At 43.0% G+C, this 22,578-nt stretch overlaps 1 protein-coding gene across 1 annotated transcript; it reads left to right on the plus strand.

Moving 5' to 3' along the window:
• Nucleotides 1-7,667: 7,667 nt before the first annotated feature.
• Nucleotides 7,668-22,578, plus strand: RBM22 (RNA binding motif protein 22). Its single transcript, XM_060240310.1, has 11 exons — nt 7,668-7,801; nt 9,757-9,810; nt 11,080-11,109; nt 11,793-11,925; nt 14,175-14,275; nt 14,366-14,538; nt 15,031-15,231; nt 19,616-19,780; nt 20,160-20,248; nt 20,961-21,095; nt 21,683-22,578. Exons 1-11 carry the CDS (start codon nt 7,748-7,750, stop codon nt 21,811-21,813), a joined length of 1,266 nt encoding a protein of 421 aa, XP_060096293.1. The 5' UTR covers nt 7,668-7,747; the 3' UTR covers nt 21,814-22,578.

The raw sequence follows: 22,578 nt of genomic DNA on the forward strand, positions 1-22,578 counted from the left end.
GAAGCACTTCTGGGAGGCATTTAGGCATGGAACTGGAAGTTAATGTAGATGAATCTTTGGTATGCTCTTGTTATTTTCTTCTCCCCCCCCCCGCCCCCGGGTCAAGTCACACCTGACTTACGGTCTCCCTGTAAGGTTTTCAAGGCAAGGCACACTCAGGTGGTTTGCTCTTGACTGTCTCTGTTGTCACAACCTGGTATTTCTTTTGTTAGACTTCCATCCAAGGACTACCCAGGGCTGACTCTGCTTAGCTCCTGAGATCTAATGAGATCAGGCTAGCCTGCATTATTCAGGTCAGGACTCTTATTTTCTTATGACAAGTAAAAGAGTTGCCAGCCCTTAAAATGCCCAGTCTCTGGTTGCTGCTCACCTTGTGGCTGAAAATGGGGACACACTGAACAGGCTTAGTAGTTGATGGGATGGACAATATGGGAGGTAGTCCTGGGTTTAGAACTGCCACACCACCTGCTATGGCAAGGAACCCCCCCTCCCCCGCTGGTAGTCTTAGTCACCTGCCCATTGCCATGCCAAGCAGCAGCCCGAGATAATTGTTTTGGAACGGCAGCAGCATCTGAGCCACTATGCCACTTATGGCGATTCTTAGAGCTACCCTAGATCCCTTCTGGGTTTTCCTCAGAAGTGAAGTAGCAGTGCACACAGTGTTGTGCCCCACACCATGTCCCTGCTCCTAACTAGGGATGCCAGCCTCCAGGTGGGAACCAGGGATCCCTTGGAATTACAGCTCATCTCCAAACTACAGAGATCAGCTCCCCCGGAGAAAACATACTTTGGAGAGTGGACACTATGGCATTGTACCCCGCTGAGCCTCCATCAAATTTCCAGGAGTTTCCCAACCTGGATCTGGCAATTCCCCCCCCCCCCCCCATTTCCTTTAGGGTAGCCAGGGACACTTCTGCATGTAGGGAGCTGTTCCTCTCAGAAAGCTCCCATCACTGTGATACCTCCCATGTCCTGGCATATTTCATCATCTACCTTGAGATTTGCTGATCGCATTGACTGTTAGGGTCTGCAGCAGTAGAGAATACCGTTTGCTCATGTGGTTATTCCATATCAAGAACAGTTATCATTTGCTTATTGTTTCTTAATACCTACCTACCAGGAGTGCTATTTCAGTTTTCAACTGCTGGGGGAACGTTACAGTGAAGTTTAAAAGCCTAAGTTTTTTACCCCACCCTTCCTCCAACAACCTCAGTGCAGCAAAATTGGTTTCCCACATTTGTCCTCACAACTACCTTGTGAGGTAGGCTAGGCTGAGAGTGACTGGCCCCATTTTGTGTAATGAGATTTGTGGCTGTCTGAAGTTTGAACCTGAGTAGATACTGGAATCCTGGTCCAGCACTCTAATCCAGAGTTCTTGAACTTTTTCAGCCCGTGGGCACCTTTTAAAATCTGACACAGGGTGGTGGACACAGGAAGTGGAGGAAACCAAAAATGCCAAGGAATGAACTCATACATAGCTCTAATACTAACAGTTAACATTTCAAGCAAAAGCCCTGCTTCATGGGATGCCTTCTGAAACGAACAGATTATTTTACAACACTGTCTTGCTGCCCTTCAGTCACACAGTGAAGATCCTCCAATAGCCAATGGGAACCCCATCTAGGCAAAAGCCCCATCTGGCCTCATCTAAAAGCACATAGCACGTACCAGGAAATGTGTCAGCAGATGTCACGGTGCACCCATGAGATCTGTGTTGAGGGATCTATACTCTAAATTCTACACCCTGCTGCTGCTGCTGCTGATGATGATGATATTGGATTTATATCCCGCCCTCCACTCCGAAGAGTCTCAGAGCGGCTCACAATCTCCTTTACCTTCCTCCCCCACAACAGACACCCTGTGAGGTGGGTGGGGCTGGAGAGGGCTCTCACAGCAGCTGCCCTTTCAAGGACAACCTCTGCCAGAGCTATGGCTGACCCAAGGCCATGCTAGCAGGTGCAAGTGGAGGAGTGGGGAATCAAACCTGGTTCTCCCAGATAAGAGTCCACACACTTAACCACTACACCAAACTGCTGGTAGAGGAACAGAGACAGGGTGCTCACTTAAGGCATTTAAAGGGACAGGCAGTATCAGTCTATCTACTTCTAACTCCATATTTAGGTATCAATAAAGAGTTGCCAAGTCCCCATTACAAGAGTCCTCCTGTAGTGCCTTAGGGCAGAGGTGTCTAAGCCGTATGTGCCATAAAATATATGACAGGTCCTGGAGATACAAACTTTATCAAAGACGCAGGCAAACCCAATTATTTTTATTTACTCAAAATATAAACATGCTTAAAACAATAATGGCCCTCACCATGTTTGCCTGCTCACCTCCACAAGGAGCAGGACACTACAGCTTAGGTTTTCCTTTTTTTACATTTTGGGTTTTTTTTTACAAGCTGGTTCAGTCTAGTGTCATGAGGGGTGGGGGTTTTTGTAATCTTGGAGAGGTGGTGGCAGGCATACCAAGGAAGGAAGGAAAAGAAGGAGGGAGCAAGCAGCCTGGCGTGCCCCTCCCCTGCCCAGCACATGAATGACACCAGCAATGCAGGGATTTCACCCTCTTCCCCGAATGGGTTCTGATCTGCTGCCCTTGGCTTGTGCTTGACCTTCCTGCATTGGCCACAAATCAGACAGGCTGATGAGCTCATTCAACCACTTGTGATCTTCCTTGCTAGATCAGAGTTAGATAAAAAGTAGAACAAATAAAAACCACAGAGGGCACCCTTGGGTGAATTTTATTAGAGAAATAAAACTAGAAGACATACAGAAAAAAAATTCTCAAAACCATGTTAAAGCATGAGTACTTAAAGGACATTTTAATATCAAAATTTGTGAAAGAAGATAGAGATATCCTGAACCAAAGCATTTCAATACAAGAGATCTCACAAGCAAAAAAGAAAATTCATCAGGATCAGACAGGTTTTGTTCCCAAGAGATATATGAAGGAAATTCTTGGGCATCTCTATGAAGAGTACTAGAGTTTTTAAACTGGGCACAGATTTATGAATTGGATTCAAGGAATTTATGAGAAGCTGAATGCAAAAATTTTAATTAATGGACATTTAACAGATGGATTCCAGATCAAAAAGAGGACAAGACAAGGAAATCCTTTATCACCACTGCTGTTTGTTCTTGTAATGGAGATTTTTTTTTCCCTTCAAGTCTTAGACAAGATCAAAATGTCTAAGGATTGAAAGTTGATGGAGGAATTTAAGCTAAAAAGTTATGCATTGACAAAGTTTTGTATTGACAATATTAAACCCACAAAATACTATACAATATGTTATGAAGCATGTAGAGAAGTTTGGCTCCTTTCCAGGATTTAAAATAAACAGGAAAAAGCCTACAATAAGCCCCAAATTCTTAATGGAACAAGGAGACGACAACATCAAGACAATTACTGGATGTGATTTGATATCTGAGTCAATGAAATACCTGGGAATAAATGTGTCTGGGGGGAAAAGATACATTATTTCAATATAACTATGATAGATTCCTTTACAGAATCCATGCTGATTCTTCTTCAGTAGCTTCTGTTCATCCATGTGCCTACTAATTTAATCTTTAGTAACTTAAATACCAGGATATTTTTGGGGTGGAGCCTAAGGATGGAGGCGCATGGGGGAGGGACTGCAGTTGGGTGTAAGGCAATAGAGTTAACCTTTCAGGTGAACCATTCTCTGTTGCCTGGAGATCAGCTGTAATCCCAGGAGAATGCCAGCTGGTAACCCTACCTGCAGAAAGTTAAGTCTGCAAAATAGGGGCGGTCATAGGTATGACAGAGCAGTGGTATTCACTCTGCAGGTTGCAAAGGGCCACATTCACAAATATCATCAACCAAAAGAGCCGTGTCTACTGTTTATCCCTGGCATGAGGTCTGTACTTCAGGAAGGCATAAGGCTTTTCTCTTCCTCTGGTGACAGCTCTCTTAAGGTGGGAACCAACTGCAAATCACAGTCCCCATTGGGTAAGGGTCTTGTCCACTTTCCTGAAACATAGGTTGGGTGCCACTCAGTGTTCCCTCTAAGCTGAGTTAGTGTGAGCTAGCTCACAGATTTTTAGCCTCCAGAACATAAGAAAAGCCATGTTGGATCAGGCCAATGGCCCATCTAGTCCAACACTCTGAGTCACACAGTAGCCAAAAAAATTATATATATATACACACACACACACATACACACACTGTGGCTAATAGCCACTGATGGACCTCTGCTCCATATTTTTATCTAACCCCCTCTTGAAGCTGTCTATGCTTGTAGCCACCACCACCTCTTGTGGCAGGGAATTCCACATGTTAATCACCCTTTGGGTGAAGAAGTACTTCCTTTTATCTGTTTTAACCTGACTGCTCAGCAATTTCATTGAATGCCCACGAGTTCTTGTACTGTGAGAAAGGGAGAAAAGTACTTCTTTCTCTACTTTCTCCATCCCATGCATTATCTTGTAAACCTCTATCATGTCACTCCGCAGTCGACATTTCTCCAAGCTAAAGGGTTTTAACCTTTCTTCATAGGGAAAGTGTTCCAACCCTTTAATCATTATAGTTGCCGTTTTCTGGACTTTTTCCAATGCTATAATATCCAGCTCACACATCTTTGTCTTAGCTCAGGAAAACTGGCCCGAGAGCACAATAATTTATGCAGTAGCTCACAACTTTAATGCCAATAGCTCACAACTTTAATACCAGCAGCTCACAAAGTAGAATTTTTGCTCACAAGACTGTGCAGCTTAGAGAGAACATTGCACTATGGGACCCAGGGGTGCTCAAAAGAACCATGTGTGCCATGCCATCTGGCTCCCAAGGATTATAATGGAATCCTTTGGATTGCAGGAAAATTGTGTTTTTGTTTTTTAAAAACCAGAAAAGTCTGCAGCAACAGACTTATAAAGTCCAAAGTAGTGTCTGCACATAGTTGAATCTCCTGGCTTGCAGAAAAGTCTTAGTGGTTGGGTTGTTTCGGTTTTTAAAACAATTTTGGGTCACAAAGACTTATAGAAGTCAAGTAATGCCTGCTTATGAACAGATGTACCCAAATATAAATAAATCATGGAATCAGAGCGGCATTTTGAGTTGCCCTAGCAACCTCAAATGAGCCCCGTGGCGCAGAGTAGTAAAGGTGCAATACTGCAGTCCTAAGCTCTGCTCACGACCTGAGTTCGATTCCGGCGGAAGCTGGGTTCAGGTAGCCGGCTTGAGGTTGACTCAGCCTTTTATCCTTCCGAGGTCAGAAAAATGAGTACCCAACTCGCTGGGGGTAAAGTGTAGATGACTGGGGAAGGCAATGGCAAACCACCCTGTTAAAAAGTCTGCCGTGAAAACGTTGGTGAAAGCAACGTCACACCAGAGTCGGAAACGACTGGTGCTTGCACAGGGGACTACCTTTACCTTTACCAACCCCAAAAGACCCATGAATATGTGGTGGTGGAGGCCACCAGGAGTATGTGATAAGGGGAAACTGGAGCCACCCTTCTGCCTTGCCTCCTTTTTTCTTCCTGCTCACCATGCTTAAGATGAGAGAAGGGAGTGCATGGGCATGAGAGGGTAGGAAGCAAAACTGGAGGAAATACAAGTGCTGCCATACTTTACTAGTTCTTTACATTAAGTGGCCTCCTTTCTGTCAGCCTTACTCTGCATGCTTGCCATTCTCTAGTGAAGAAGCATAAGAGAGACAGTAGGGTTTGTTTGAATAGTGGGGAGGTCCACTTGCTTCCTCCTCCTCGTTGTCCGAGCTTCCTCTAAAGGTAGCAGTGTCCATAAGGCAACAAGTCCTCCTTTGATCAGGTGGCACGCTAATGTCACAATAGCTGAGGTCACTGTTGCAAAATGTCAAGGAAATTAGTTCTTCTGTCCCTGCATTTTGTGTCATTTCTATGCTTCAATTTGCATGTGTTGGCATATATATCACCGTATCATCTCATTTTCCACAATATCCTCCTTTTCTGCTTCTGCTTCTTTCCCGTTCCCTTGTTGCCCCCATTTAATTAATTATTTGTATTTAAAACATTTGAGAGCTACCTTTCTACCTTGTGGAACTTATTGTGGCTTACAGTATAAGCAGAACATTTTAAAAACACAATAAAAACAACAATTATGAAACCTATAAAAGTCACAAATTAAAAGGCAGAGAGCCCAGCAACTTCACTCCTTCTCTTTTTGCTCCCCTCCCACTCACCAGCCAACCTACCTTTATTTGTTCCTGTCTTCATCTTTTCCCCCTCCTTTCCTACCTGCCATTGTCTCCCCATGGAAAGTCTGGGTCTGTTGTGTGGTGGCCCCAGCTCAGGGCTGGTCCCAGTAGTGCAGTGGCTGCTGCTGTCAGTGGGCCAGGTTTAAGGGCACCAAGCCAGGCTAAACTGTATCAGTAGTTTTTAGTTGTCATTGGTGAGTCCTTCATTAGGGGACACAAGGATCTGGGGAGAGAGGCTTGCTCCGCTCCCACAGCTTTGCTTTCCACAAATCAATGCTTGAAATGTTTGGCAATAGTGCTGTGGTTGCTAAGCAACCCCAAACAGCCACAGAATCCACTGGGCATTCTTAAAGCTACAGCTGTTGTTTGTTTTTCTGGGGAGTTTTAATTCCATGTTGTGTTGTTTTCTCTCAGATTTCTTTCTGCAAACTTGGGACTGCATTTGGTCCATCCCTACCTCCATTTTGCAGCTCTATCAATCATACCATGGCACAGTCAAGACACAAATATATGTCTGATCCCAGGAGAGTTCCTGGCCTCTCCTGAAGTCGGGATGCCAGGTCCAGGCAGGGCCTGGGGATCTCCCGGAATTACAGTTCAGTCTACAGGAATCTGAAAAAGGATGCTTTGGAGGGAGTTGCTGAGAAATTTCACCAGATCTGACCTGGCTTTCCCCATCTCTGCACCAGTGTGATAATGAAATCCCCAGCAGGTGAACATCTGCCTTCTGTACATCTCTTAAAGATAGCTGAACCCTTCCAGAGTCTAATGATCCTAATTAATGGAGCATTCTGAGCATCTGGGAATAGAAAGGTGGTGAACTGGACTCTTATGCACAACTCACTCCTACTGAGTGGGCAGTGTATGTCGAACTGCCAGCTTCGTCGGGAGGATGCCTTTCCCCTGAAGCTCTCCTGCCTTGCTCTTTACAAGTAGTTTGAGAGCCGCAAAACGGACGGAAGGAAGGTAGATAGACAGATGAGGGTGGGAGAGAGAGGTGAAAAGAAAGCTACTTTAAATGCATTCTCCAAGCTGCCGGCTGGCTCGGAGATGTGATTTAAAGAGACAAATGCTTTCTCCAAGCCAGCTGATGGGATGGTGGGGACTTTGAGAGCCACAAAATATGTGTGAAAGAGCCACATGTTGCTCCCGAGCCACCGTTTGGCCACCCCTGAATTAGCCCTTCCTGGCAACTAACCTCCCCGCACCCTCTTTCTGCCTAAACGTCAAGGCTGAGGAGATGGTTTCACTGTATCTGAAGAAGCGTGCTTGCCCATTAAAGCTTTTACCTTGGATAAAATGTTGTTGGTCTTAAAGGCAGACTCAAACTTTGTCCTAGGGAATACTGTTTCTTTTAGTACTCAGTAAGAAAGGGGAAACGTAACGCTACACGCAGCTTCAGCCTCCTCTCCCGTAAGCCAAAACCGCCCCTTCCGAATCTTTTTTTTTACGATGATTCTCCGCCCCATCCTGAGAGAGAGAGAGAAGGCGTAAGGCCTCTGTTTCCGGTGTACAGGCAGTCCACATCCGGTGCCCGCTTTTCCGTGTGTCAAGATGGCGACGTCGCTAGGCTCCAACACTTACAATCGGCAGAACTGGGAGGACGCGGTAAGATGCAGGCGGGGTGGCTTCAGGGCCCCCGAGGGACAAGCCCCACTTCCTGTAGCCGAAGAGTCCATAGCCGTCGTTGTCCCTTGTCTTGTCAAGGGAAGCAGGTAGTGCTGAGAAGCGGAGAGAGGCAGGACTTGCCGCTTGTCCTCGTGTAACGGGCATTATAGAGGAGGTCAGAGAGGCTGAGTTTTGACTGTTATGTTCACACGGAAGGTGAAGGTGTATCTTGCTATATTTATTGAACCGAGCTTTCATATACAATACGAATTGCACCTTGCACCCCTTAAGGTTTCTCAGGGGGAAAACCATGCAAACAGCTTGTCTATATAAGTCTCATGCAATTTGCTAAGGCTCATACTGGAGAAAATGCAAACGTTTCTGCAGTATTCTAAGTTTTTAAAACAAAAAGCTTCATGGCTCTTTAAAGTCATATAGATTTTTATTGTAACATAAACTAATATGGTTTAGAGCCTATTTTATCAGCTACTCTGGTCCACAGTGGTTGAGGTGCTCACAGAAGTTCAGTCTGTTTTGCTTTAACAACTGAAAAGGAAACTTCTGGAGCAGATTTTAAAAGTAACTCCTATACCTGAAAACGTAATCCTTTATATATTTTGGATACATGTGGTTAAAATGTAATATGTATCTCTTGATTACTAAGTTGTCTTTTTTGTGTGATAGCGGTAAAAATTACAGATTTGTTTTATTTTGATTTATTTTATTTTGCATAGTGTTCTGCAAAAATGAAAATCTTCATGCTAAGAAGCATTTCAGTCTCATCTAAAAGCATATTGGATGCTGAATGCTCTCCATTTTTTGTTCTTATGAAATATCTGAGTCATTATTTGACTTTAATACTAAGAAAATATGTGTGGAGGGTTCATTCTTTTAAACTTACACAGTGATGTGGTGGTTGCATTAGGGTTGACAAGTCCAATTCAAGAAATATCTGAGGACTTTGGGGGTGGAGCCAGGAGACATTGGGGCAGAGCCAGGAGCAAGGGTGTGACAAACATAATTGAACTTCAAAGGGAGTTCTGGCCATCACATTTAATGGGACCGCACATCTTTTTAAATGCCTTCCTTCCATAGGAAATAATGAAGGATAGGGGCACCTTCTTTTGGGGCTCATAGAATTGGACACCCTGGTCCAATAGTTCTGAAACTTGGGGGTATTTTGGGGAGAGGCACTAGATGCTATATTGAAAAATTGGTGCCTCTACCTCAAAAAACAGCTCTCCCCCACAAGCCCCCAATACCCACGGATCAATTCCCTATTATTCCCTATGGGAATCATTCTCCATAGGGAATAATTGCCCAGTAGACATTTCCCTCCCCTCTCCCCCCGCCACTTTCTGATGACCCTAAGGCGGGAGTGGGGAGGGCCTCCAATCCTGGGGATTGGCAACCCTCTCTCTCACACACACACATACTTACCGGTTGGTTCCTCCACAATGACATCTGAAAAGAACAGGGGCTATGCTGCTCTCTCTCTCTCTCACCCCCCCTCCCACTTAGTTCCTCTGAAACCAAAGCAAAACAAACCGAGGGACTGTATTGCTGAACCTTCCCATGAAGTACTTCCTGCTCAACTTTAAAGGCACACACACACACACACAATTTGAAATGGACCTGTTTGCAGGTTTGTAAACCTGCCGGAGATCTAGAGCTGCATAGTGGCTCTGGGGGCGGGGGGAAGCCTGTAAAACCGGGGGATCCCCGGCTGGGACCTGGGAATTGGGAATCCTAGGTTGTATATATATGTTCTCTTTCTTTTTAGCGAGGAAGTGAATTGTGTGAATCCTCTTCCACTGATTTGGCGTACTAAGGAATTAATGCTTGTGATAGCATCAGTTCAGTTTGAAACAGACTGTAAAGGCATGTTTGGATTTTTGGACAGTAAAATCGGCTGTTATCTTAGCCTGAAAATAAATTTCTTGTGTTTCATATAGGATTTCCCCATTTTGTGTCAGACGTGTCTTGGAGAAAACCCATATATTCGAATGGTATGTGTTTGTAAGGAGGGGTGAACAGATAAAATCTTGGTGTTTGTATGCTAAGAATATAATATACAAAATCAACAAGTAAAAATGCCAGCTTCTGTGTATTGCTTTATATATACTTATGTGCCTTAAAAGAGAACACTGCTGTAAAGGCTATTTTTAAAGAAAGAATGACCAGAATATGTTATTATGTAGTCAAGTTGTAACTGTATAGATTATACAAGAATGCAGTCTGGGAAAGTTGGCTTCTTTCATAGTGATATTTTTGTGTCTTTGAGGAATTTAAATTCCCAGTGCTATTTCTTACTCTGTGTTTCTTGATAGGAGATGGGATGAGTGTTTTAGTCAGTATTTTGGTAATGTGCTCTTTATAGGTACTTACAAATCAGCAACCGTATGTTTGTATAATTAATAAGATTGTATATATAATCAGCAATATTTCTAGGTAGACATGGTTGAGAGAAAAGGGCAGCAGATCATGTTTACATGTGATCAGTAAGAATTTTCTATGAAACAATATTTTGTGCTATTTGTAAAGATTACATTTCTATGAAATTGTGTTCTTAATGTTCATTTTCTGATCCAAAGTTCTGAGTGTACTCCAGTGAATAAACATAGCTTGTACTTGAGGGTGGGATTGGTAACTGCCTGGAGAAAAAAAATGTCTTGTCCTTTTAAAAGAGTCTGAATGGGATTTCATTTACAGCCATGCCATGAAATGCTTAGCTGCCCCTTTCCATGCATTAAGCTTCTGTTAAATGAACAGGACTCTTTTCTCCAGGCCTGTTGGCAAACCTATTGAGGGCCTTCCCTGTTAACTTTAATTGTGGGTGATGGGAATCCATGTATCCTTTTGTGTATGCAATACTACACTTCAGTACAAGAAAAATGGGGAAACTTGTGACAAGCAGTGGAGTTCCATGTGCCGGTCAGATTCTCCATTCTTGCATGAAATTGATAATCAAACCAAATAATATTTCACATTGGGTCTGTCTTGGTGGTGGGAGATAAAATAAATGTTTTGAAAGAATAAATTTTTTCCTGTCCCATAGAACTACGATTGTGAGTTTCTTTAGAAAAAAGATTGTGTTGCATGTTCTGTTCACTTCAGTGATGATAGGAGACCAGAACGATTGCTTTTGTTCCTGAGGGCAGTTAGGACAAATAGATTTCATGTGCTGAGAATTTAAACTACCAGATGATTGTCAGTGGGAGCTGGTGAAGGAAAAGAGTATAATTGTTTTTCTAACATGATTTTTGTTGTTGTTCTAGACCAAAGAGAAATATGGAAAAGAATGCAAGGTATGTTTAAGAGATATTCAAAGCTGTATAATTCTAAAGGGTCATTGTATCATCTACAAATTTTGTCATATATCTTCCAAAACTGAATGAAATAGATTTGAATCCTGCTAGTCATTCTGCTGGTGGATTCTTATAGTGAAGTAGAACTAGATTTCAATTTCTAGAAGAAATGAGTAGAATTCAACCCAGTGTCCTAATGGGGTTAAGCTTTTAAGTAATCTTTAACCTTCATCAAGGTTGTTGGAACATGTAAATGATGTCCTGCCAGCTCAATGCAAGAAAAATCCCTTGCTTAGTGTGAACAAGAGCTTTTTGTTAAGGTCTGTTTTGAAGGCCAAATGTTATCTTCCTTTGTTGCATTTTATTTTTCACTTTCAATGTACTCCTAGTTCCCTAGTCAAATAACAGGGACAAGTGCAGATAGTATTGCTCCAAGAGGACTAAATATGTCCCTGTACATTGCAGCCAACTTCCATCCCCAGTGGGCCTTGCTAGAATTATTTTGTTTTGTTTCCAGCATGCGTGTAGTTGTACTGATTCAGAGTGAATTTGTTATTGTGTACATTATTTATGTTTTGTGGTCATAGATTAAGCTGTAGAACAAAGTAGGAGTCAAGTTGTACCTTTAAGACCAACACTTGAATAGATTAAGCTGGTACATGCTAATTCAATCTTTGTTTCAGATCTGTGCCAGGCCATTCACAGTGTTCCGTTGGTGCCCAGGTGTACGTATGCGCTTTAAGAAGACTGAAGTGTGCCAGACATGCAGCAAGCTGAAGAATGTTTGTCAAACCTGCCTTCTTGACCTAGAGTATGGTATGTAGTTATCATTCTGATATACTGAACGAGTTGCAAATTAATGCACTGTTGCCTCCAGTGAAGCAAGTGCAGTGTGTGTAAAGAACCGTTTTGTGTATGGACTGTTCTTCCTATTGTGGACCTTCATACAATAAAGGATACTACAAGAAAGTATCCATGAATAGCATTGTGGTGCCAATTCATCCATTTAATTGAATTTGCACCACCTTCCCCAAGCGGGTGATCAACATGGTAGTATATAATGGGGTGCTGAGGCAGGTATTATCATGTGTTGTGTGTGCCCAGCTCACTCCTATGCAGAAAGATCAGTGGATTGAATTCTGTGGGCATCATCCACACGCTGTTCTTTTGAATGGTTTTATATTGCACCCTCTTAATTTATTTCATATTTATTTAAAACATTTTTGCTGCTTTCCCATCAAAATAAGGTCCCCAGGGTGGCACACATCAAAATATTAAAACATTTCAACATTAAAACATTCTACAGGGCACAACTAATGCCGGTGCCAGGGGTTAGGAGTTTGGGGTGCTCCTGAATCCCTCTCTAATAATGGAGGCCATTGCCAAATTGGCCTTTTATCGTCTTCAGCTAATTAGGCAGTTGGTTCCCTTCCTCAAATGCAGCGACTTAACAGTGATCCATGCTATGGTCACCTCAAGACTAGACTACTTAAATGCTCTCTACATGGGACTGCCATTGTCTCAAATCAGGAAGCTTCAACTGGTACAGAATGCTGCAGCCAGGCTACTGTTGGGTCTCTCCTTGCCTGGACTAAACCAAACTGGCCATCGTGGATCCTGGACCTTAGATCTGATCTGTAGCTGGAGGATGTGATTGTTTAAGACATGAAAAAGACTTGCTGCACTGCCATCATTAATATAGCACTTTTAATGTTTATTATAATTGTTTTAAATGGTTTTGATGTTTTAGTTTATGCCTGTGGGTTTTAATGTTTTAGTTTATGCCTGTTGGCCTTGTTAGCCACCCTAAGCCTATTTCAGCGGGGAGGGGTGGGAGATAAATGGAATTAAATAAATAAATAAAACAGCATGTATAATAAAGTATATATAAAATCAGCAAAAACATAAAGACGCATAGCAGAACAACTAGGGAGAAAGAGGGATTGTAAGAGTTACTAGGGCTATGCCAAACAATAAATAAAGCACTTCACCTGCTAGCAGAAGGCAGTGCTAGAGGGAAACAGGCTAATCTCCTTGGGGAGGGAGTTCCCAAGTTTTGGTGCCATGACTGAGAAGGCCGTTCCTTAGGTTATTACCCATCTAGCCTAAAAAGGTGAGGGCAACTAAAGCAGGGCCTCTTAAGATGACTTGAGTGGATGGGTAGGGTCATATGGGAGAAGGTGGTCCTTAAGGTACACTGGCCTCCAGTTGTACAGGGCTTTGAAGGTCAGTGCCAGGATCTTGAGTTGAATCCAGAAGCAAACTGGGAAACAGGATAGATGAAACAAGATTGGAGTGATATGGTCCTTACAACCGGCTTTGTTAACATTCTGTCCACAGCATTCTGAACCAACTGTAGTTTCTGGACAGTCTTCTAGAGCAGCCCTATGTTACTGTAGTAATCTAATCTAGATATTACCAGGGCATGCATCACGGTGGCAAGATTTTTTCCCATCAGGAAAGGCTGCAGCCAACTCTTGGGGTAATTCAGAGGGATGTGCCTAAATGGACCATGCCCCATGAAAACATGGAGCTTTTTAGTGACTCCTTTCCAAGCTGCCTAAAGTCACCCCTCTGCTTGAGAGACCCTCTGCTGAAGCATTTTATAAGGTGGTTCTTTTGGTATAGAAAATATGTACATATGCTATCACCCTTGCAAACTATCATTATAGATTGAGACTTCCTTGAATCCTGCATGGCTTTTCTGTCTGATGTAACATAATCTGTATGTTAATATGTCACAGTGAGTGCTGTATATTGCAACCATGGGGTTGTGAGAAAGATGGATTGCAATGACCATGCTTGTTGAAGGATATTCTGCTCCCTTATGAACCTTTTCAGTAGTTCAAATCTTCAACAGAAGTACTGTTCTGTTTCTCCCATTTTCTGACCTAAAACGAGCAATTACGAGAGATGGGACTTTATTTTGTTTTAGGATTGGCTTTGTTTTATTTTAGGAATGTTTTTATAAGTATTTATTTTATTTGTTGTGTTTACTGAGCATTGTAAGCTGTCTCAACCAGTGTTTTGCGTTTATTAATTGCTGCTTTTTCTTTAACTATTAGGTTTACCTATTCAAGTTCGAGATGCTGGACTCTCACTTAAAGATGATATGCCCAAATCGGATGTTAATAAAGAATATTATACTCAAAACATGGAAAGAGAGGTGAAGCAATGTGTTTTGTATAATTTGCGCTGTGAGCTAAGTGAACCTTCTGCTTGATCTTAATATACACTTGTTTACTTGCCTTTCCAGATCATGAACTCTGATGGCACCCGACCTGTTGGTGCTCTAGGAAAGGCCACATCTACTAGTGACATGTTGTTGAAGCTGGCTCGGACCACACCTTATTACAAACGGAATCGGCCACACATCTGCTCATTTTGGGTGAAAGGAGAGTGTAAGAGAGGGGAAGAGTGTCCCTACAGGTATGAGAAAGATATTCTTCCTTTTTACTTTCTTGAGATATGATGTTTTAGATGCACAAGTAACTGCACAGCAGAATGAAAACAATGCTGATGTATTTAAACAATGGGGCAGAAGTTGAGTGCTGACTTGGCAAACATCGGAATAAAAGTATTGCTCCTGATCAAATGTTTGCCAGGTACATTGAGCGAACAGTTGGAAAACCTCAGGCTGCACCAGTGACATTTTTTTATTTCCAGTTTTTGCAAAATCTGCCCATAATTGATCATCTAAATATATCTTAGTGAGGTACTTTGTTTTGAAAAAAAAAATCATACATCCAGTCCAAGTTACCACTTGCTGTCTTTCATTTAGAGGACAATTGAGACTGAAAGCAAAATTATAGAGGCATATAGGTTTACTTAATTAGAATTTTTTAAGTATAGAGGAAAATTTAAGAATGAAATGGGCACATTATCAACAGATGTCATAAAATGTTTTTTCTGAATTTCTAGACATGAAAAACCTACAGATCCAGATGATCCTCTTGCTGATCAGAACATAAAAGATCGTTATTATGGTATTAATGATCCTGTAGCCGACAAGCTTCTCAAGCGAGCTTCCACAATGCCTCGTCTGGATCCACCAGATGACAAAACCATCACAACACTGTATGTTGGTGGTCTTGGTGACACTATCACTGAGACAGATCTTAGGTATGACATATTCAGCTCTGCTTCAGGCTTCATGTATTCACAGTGTTGCAAGCATTTCTTTGAGGAGGGATATATCTGCACCAGTGTGTGCTTCCAAGAGTATATTAGAAAACAGTTGGTACAGTGTATGTCTAGCCTTCTGCAAGTAGCTGTGTTCCTTCATGTTTCTCTTTTTGTGTCTAAAAGTTTTGTACAGATCTGTAACCAACAATACAAGAACAAATAGCTGATGAAGGGGACTCACCAAAATAAGATATTCAATGTAGAAAGCAGCAATGCTGTATTCAGGTTACTTTTGAACTGTTTAGGAACTATAGTATTTATGCTGTAATTACACTAAGAAAGGCTTTCTTACCAGCTAGTGGTTAAAGCTGGATTTATACAGCATGAAAAGCAGTGGGAACCACAGTGTCAGGTTAAACTAAACAAAATACAATCGCTGTGCTGTTGTGCAATTATGAGTTAATTTATATCTCAGATATTCTTACAATAACAAATTTCACAGTACTAGGTAAATTAAAATACATTCTGAAATGCAAATTTCAATCATTTGATGTCCAAAACATCCAAGTATCAATTGTATGACAATTAATTCCTTCAACATCTAAGCCACTTGCCACTATAACAACTGAAATTGACAAGTCTTCTTAGATAAACATGCATCCCTTGTTTCTAGGCATGTTTCAAACCCAGTCTATTTCCCAGTTGCGAAATATGGACTTCTTCAACTGGAACCCAAATGCTCCATGAATTGTTCTTATAGCGGAGCAAACCATCTATAGCACAGTGATTGTATATTATTTGGATTTATACAGCAAACAGTTTCAGTGGTTAAAATGAAAGCCAATTTTGAATCTGTAGTACTGCTCTTTTTACAAAGGATCCATTTTACATTTCTTAATGAAAGACTGGGAGTTTCTATACAAAGAGCTTCTACAGTTTCTATACAAAGAAGATGAAAACACTTCCAGATTCCAGCTGACAGGAGTATAGATATAAACTTCTCCCTACATGGTACAGAGCGGCATTTCCCATTTGGTGGGTCGGGACCCACTACCGGTCCTTGCTAGTTTCAATACCGGGTAGCAAGAAAAGCCTCAGCTAGCCCCGCCCCCAGCAGCCTTAGGTTAATCGTCAGCTAAAGACAACAACTGCGTTTAAACAACAAAAGAAGTGTTTTGCATCAAGATCAATCCTCTGGAAAGTCTCTTTCCCTCTCCCTCCGGAGATGGCGAAGGGTGATCTTGAATGGCTCCCGTTGCAGCCCACAAGAAACTTGATCGAACAGCAGCTCCTCTCACTTGTAGTAGCAAAAATGTAGAAGGGAGCTGGGCAGCCGGCTGCCGACGCTGACAAGGGGGGCGAGCACGTCTGCAGCTCTTTTCATCGAAGTAGCTGCCTTAGCCACAGCAAGAAATTGAACTGAGTTGGTTCCCTGGTCAATTTCTAAGGCAGAGGTGTCAAACGTAGGACCCTCCCCCAACTCCCCTTCCCATTAAATAGCTACAGGAGTCATAGGACTCAAACTTTCACAAACTGCAACTTTCAGCAATCAGATGCTGCCCTCGGCAACCTTCAAAGAGGGAGCGAGACAACCCCTGCTGGGCTTCTTTGCGCCATTACTTGTGGGTAGGAATGGTTGAGAGGGGCGGAGGTAAGAGGGGGGGAGGTGGCAGCGGCAAAGGAGGAGGAGAAACAAATGCGGAGGAGGATCCCTGGCTGTTCCTTCCCAGGGGCCATACAGCAAGATCACTAAGAAGGAAACGGAGCCCCGCCCCCTGAATTTTGGAGCCGCTAGGAAGGAAGGAAGGCAGGAAGAGAAATGTTGGAGTTTGTAAGGTTGCCAACCACTGCTGCTGTTTGCCTCTTTTGCTTCTGGGGCCGGTCGCACGGGGAGGGGGTCTTTTTCTTGCACACATGCCCACCCCTCTCTCTCAGTGCCAGAGCCCTTGGGTACAAGTTGAAGTTGCAGCTGTTGCACCTTCATCCACTGTGAAAAGCCCTGTGTGTGTGTGTATGCATGACAGAGGGAGAAAGGGAATGGCCAGGATGAATCTCTCCTAGTCTTGCAACAGCAGATTGGAGGGCAAAAGAGACCTGGGCTCAGGGCTCTCAGTGTTTTCATTTGGTGGAGCCGGTGTGTGTGTGTGCAAGTGCGGATGCATGCAAGATAATTCCCGGGCCTTTCTGCAAAACTGCATTGGGAGAGATTCTCCACCTGCCCTCTTTCTCTTTTTCTCTCCCAGCTCCCTTATCTCTCCCTTTCCCTCCCCTCCCCCCATTTTGTGAGCTAAAGATGAAAGACAGGAGGGGAGAACGTTCAAGGAATTGCCCACATGAGCTGCATCAGTCCGAGGCTTTGGGAAAGGAATTTCAACGGTCTCCCTAGAATTCAGTCCCAGCACACATTTCCCTTTCCAAAGAACTGTTGGGTGCAGGTTTTCCCTAAGAACGAAGGAAATGCTCCCTCTTCCCCCTTGCCCTGCAGACACACTTCTCAGTGCCGCTTCCCTTTGGGAGGAAGAAGAGAAGGGCTTGATGTGGCAAAGCAGTTCAAAATGGGGTCAGTTCATTTGCACCTGTCAGAGATGCATGGTGAGAGGAAGCAGGTCAGTAGGGCTGCGCTGGTGTCTGTATACTTCCTGGGTGGACAATTGTAGGTGCGACTTGCAGAAATCTCCCACTTACTTTTCTTTGCTTTCCTTTCCTGATCTCAACCCAGCCTCCTTCTGCTCAAGAAAAAGAACCAGCTGCTTTGGAGTCCCGTGGCTGGACTTTTGCAGAGTGGGGATGTCCTTAGCTGCCTCTTCCCACAGCTTCCCAGCTAGTTCTGGCTGCATGGGGTCCTGATATGCAGAGAGGGATATGTAAACACAGGGAGGTGGGGAGCCTCCTGAGGCAAAAGCGTCACTTCTAACTGCAGAAGGTGGAGTGCTTTGTTCAAAGTTCTCTTAAATACATTCTCTGTTAAGGGGGAAACTAGCACACCTGCTGAAAGCTTGACTAGAATCTCTCCCTTCTCTTGGAGCTGGCAGTCTTAAAGACTCTTTAAGTAGTGCTCCTTTTCTTTGCAAAGGTGCTGGAGAAAGTGACCCAAGGGGTATTCCTCCTCATCTTAGAGCAGTCAGTACAGTTGTGGGATCAGACAGCACTTTAATGGGCAGTGTTTCCAAGTCTGCCTATCTCTGCTGTGGACTCAGTGTTGGCTTGACCTAGCTACTTGCCTCAGTTTTTGCCTCTGTAAAATGGGACTAGTAGAAGCTGGCTGCATTTGTGTGGGTATGTCAGGGGGTAAAGCTCTTAGCAGAGAAGCTGCTATATATTGTGGGCAGGGATGCTTACTAAAAGTACCTCCTAGAAAGGTACCAGGTTTACTGTCGGGAAAATATGATCCAAACCCCTCTGCTAGCAAACCTCTTTCTTGTCATTTGGCTTAATTGTTAGCTTACTGCAGAGTATCTTAGATTCAGGTGGGCAGCTGTGTTGGTCTGAAGCAACAGAATAAAGGAGTAGAATGAAGAAATGCACATGCACACAAAAGCTATACCCAGAATTAAATCTGTGGGTCTTAAAAATGCCACAAGACTCAAATTTTTTTCTGATGCACAGTGTCTTGTCCCCATTCCCCAATTATCTACTTACGCTTCATGCAGATCAGAAATATAGGTCGTTTTCCCACTGAGCTTACCTTGGAGCGACGTCCCTCTTCACCGCGCAGCGTCTGCGCGGATTTCCCACCAGCTGCTCCGAGGAACTAGGAAGTGCCGTGGCTTTTGCGTCGCAGATGTAAACCGCTAAAAACCAGTTTACATCTGCGACGCAAAAGCCGCGGCACTTCCTGGTTCCTCGGAGCAGTTGGTGGGAAATCCGCGCAGACACTGCGCGGTGAAGAGGGACGTCGCTCCGAGGTAAGCTCAGTGGGAAAACGACAATAGACTGCTGTGTGGGGTATGTGACCAAGTAATCATTTTGCTTCTGGGGACCATTGGTCTCATAAATCAATGGTATAAATTAGCTTCCAAGCCTGCACTGAAAACCACCTTTGGTTTCTTCTGAAGTGAGATCACAGGAAGAGGTAGAGTTTTGGTTCAGTGTGCCCTGGAAGTGACATCACTTGCCCCTTGACCTGGAAGTGACACAACAGGAAATGATGTCATTTCCTGTCCCCCGACTCCACCCCCAAAGTCTCCTGACTCCACCCCTGAATTTTAGGGCGCCATGGAGAAGTGTAAAAATAACCAGGCCACGGGGGGAAAAGTTTGGGAAACCCTTGTATACAGAGATGACTCTTGTCTCTGCAGCTTTGTAACGTATTAAGATTGAGTAGCCTATCCAGCAGTAATGAGGAATAGTATCACTGTATTGGAATATGTTTTCTCCTCAGAAATCATTTCTATCAGTTTGGTGAAATCCGGACGATAACCGTGGTGCAGAGGCAGCAGTGTGCGTTCATCCAGTTTGCCACACGGCAAGCTGCAGAAGTGGCAGCAGAGAAATCCTTCAACAAGCTTATTGTTAATGGCCGCAGGCTTAATGTGAAATGGGGCAGGTGAGTGATTGGGAGAAGGGGACATGGCAGCATGCGTGTTTCTTTTAGATATTTTCCTCTGCGCAATTTTTGGAGTTTCTGTAGTCAGCTGCATAGTTTATTGCTACTGCATATCAAAGCTAATGCAAGCCGCAGCACATTTCTGGTTCTGCTGTGCTGGCTGAGCTTCTAATTTTCCAAGCTGTCTTTGGAGGGAGGTGGCTAATACTGGGGCTGTAGAAAATCTACTGGCACATGCAGCTATTTGTAAGTAAAATATTAGCTGTGCTTTCCCCGTAGCCTATCCCCTCCTTTATGACTTGGTACCGCAGAATCTCTAAACTTATGATCAAGCTTACCCACTTAAGTATTGCTCAAGTATCTTTGGTTTGGGCTTCAGGTCTCAAGCAGCCAGAGGAAAGGAGAAGGAAAGAGAAGGGACCACAGAATCTGGTATAAAATTGGAACCTGTCCCTGGTCTACCTGGTGGTAAGGGAAATAACTTTCTTTGGAAAACATGATATTTATTTATTGCCCACATTTCTTACTGGAACTGAAGGTGGATTACACAGAATAATTCAACACAATAAAAGAATTGGACATTTAATGAACAATGCAATAAGATTAGGGTTGTAGAACCATCTTAAAATCTGAATAAAATCTTATTAGCATGACACATTAAGTGATGCAAGATTACATAGAAGGATCTTATTCACAGCAAGCTATACACTTGTGTAGACCACAGTCCCTAATAATTTATTAAAGTAACTTTGTGAATCATTTTGCACAGTGCTTTGTGACTTGCTAGGCAAAATGAGATGCTGATAAATGGCTTTCTTTGTTCTGTCCCTGGGAACTAGAGGTGCCATGGGCAACTGATTCAGAAGTTAAGGAGGCTGTATTTTGAATTGGGCCTAAAAAGAGGCAGGATAATTTAAAGATGGCAACTGCAGCTGGAAGGAAGATTATCAATCAAGTTAATAGAGATTCCACAGAGAAGAGTTATAATGGAGGGTCTTGTTCATTAAGCTTAAACTACTTTATTCAAGTGCTTTGAGGCAGGAGGGTTTTTTTGTCCCATGTAGATCGAACAAAATCACTGATCCCTGCAGTCTTGGTTCCCCATCTCTGTGCTTGGATTGTTCTTGCCTGCATATTGCCAGCTGTACATAGTATAATACATTGCCTTTGTGTCCTGCAGCACTTCCTCCTCCTCCTGCAGCTGAAGAAGAAGCCGCTTCTGCAAACTATTTCAACCTACCTCCTAGTGGCCCTCCTGCTGTGGTGAACATTGCCTTGCCACCTCCTCCTGGCATTGCTCCACCACCACCTCCCGGTACTTTTCCACCCTTCCTGTTTGGGAAAGAGACCCATGGGTAGCTTTAGCCTTGAATTTGTAGATCTCATTTCTCTGTCTTGTTTATCTTTTGCAAATGCATTTCTGATTTCCACCTTGAGGGAATACGTTAGATAACAAAAAAGCAGCATACAATATCAGGTGTTTCAATCCGCGCTGTTTCCATCCTTCAAGTCAGTTTTGCAGTTCTTCTCTAGAATCCAGTTGCGACCTGCTCTTACATGTACTTACATGGAAATAAGGCTTGTTGAGTTCACATTGGGACTTAACTCAAATAAATGTACATTGGATTGCATCCTTGCTACCTACCCTTACTCTTCAAGTATGTGTCTGTTTAAATGGCCATTTTTAAAAAAGAATGCAAAAATCTAATCTACACACATAAAGCATAAGTGATCTAAAAACAAAAGTAAAAGTAACTTATGTCGAAGGCAACTAAGCCAGAGTATGTAATACTATGGAGGCTTGGGTGTTGGGCGCAGAAATTGAAAATTTGGGTGTTTAAATTTAAATCTGTAGCAGGCAGTTTGAGATATGGAAAACTGATGTGCATCTTCTTTCCGCAGGTTTTGGGCCACACATGTTCCATGCTATGGGTCCTCCACCTCCTTTCATGAGAGCTCCAGGTCCCATCCACTATCCTTCTCAAGATCCACAAAGAATGGGTGCCCATGCAGGGAAGCACAACAGTCCCTAACACCACCATCTTGTTTTTTTTATTATTATTTTTTAAAGAGAACTTATGTCGGTAGCATGCCACATTCAACTGTAATGAATGGAAATCTAAGCCTCTCTTTTCTTTGTGTACACACAACCCAGGCTTAGTCCTGCTGTGTTACCACTAGGAAATCTGATCATTTGTATAACCAAAATGTCTAATCTGGGGAGAGAAAAGGGTGGCTTGTGCTCTGAGCTAGAGGAAAAAAATGGTTCTCAAACTTCAAATCCCATCAGTGTATCCAATTTTGAAATGTTGTCTCTTGACAAAAACAAAATGACTAGACCAGTCTAGTAATCTCTAAGCGATTACATAGAAGTGGTCTTGCTTTGTTTGGAAACTCCTTTACAGCTAATCTGTTTGAATGTCAAATTATTGTACCTTTTCCTTGCACTGAGATGGAATGGAAGGGTACAGGAAGATCAGATTAATATGAATGGCATTCAGATGGTGTATAACTTTGTAATAAATATTGTTATTCTTTATTCTTGATTCTCTCTGTGATATGTGCTGCCAAAAGTTGAGGTAGCAGCACTGCATGCTTGTAACCTCTATTAAGAGGTTGGTGACTTTGGAGTTGCAGCTTACATGATTTTCATGTCCAGTTGCTACTAAAACTAGTCTGGTCTATTTCCGAACTTAACATTCAATACCGATGGCTGTTTTAGATGTGTTCTCCGTATTTGCCCTCTACCGTCTGTTGTCTGTAATGTGCCCCAGTAAAAAGAATCATATTTTTATCTA

Source organism: Heteronotia binoei, chromosome 5 (genome assembly GCF_032191835.1).
Source record: "Heteronotia binoei isolate CCM8104 ecotype False Entrance Well chromosome 5, APGP_CSIRO_Hbin_v1, whole genome shotgun sequence".
NCBI classification, from domain to species: domain Eukaryota; kingdom Metazoa; phylum Chordata; class Lepidosauria; order Squamata; family Gekkonidae; genus Heteronotia; species Heteronotia binoei.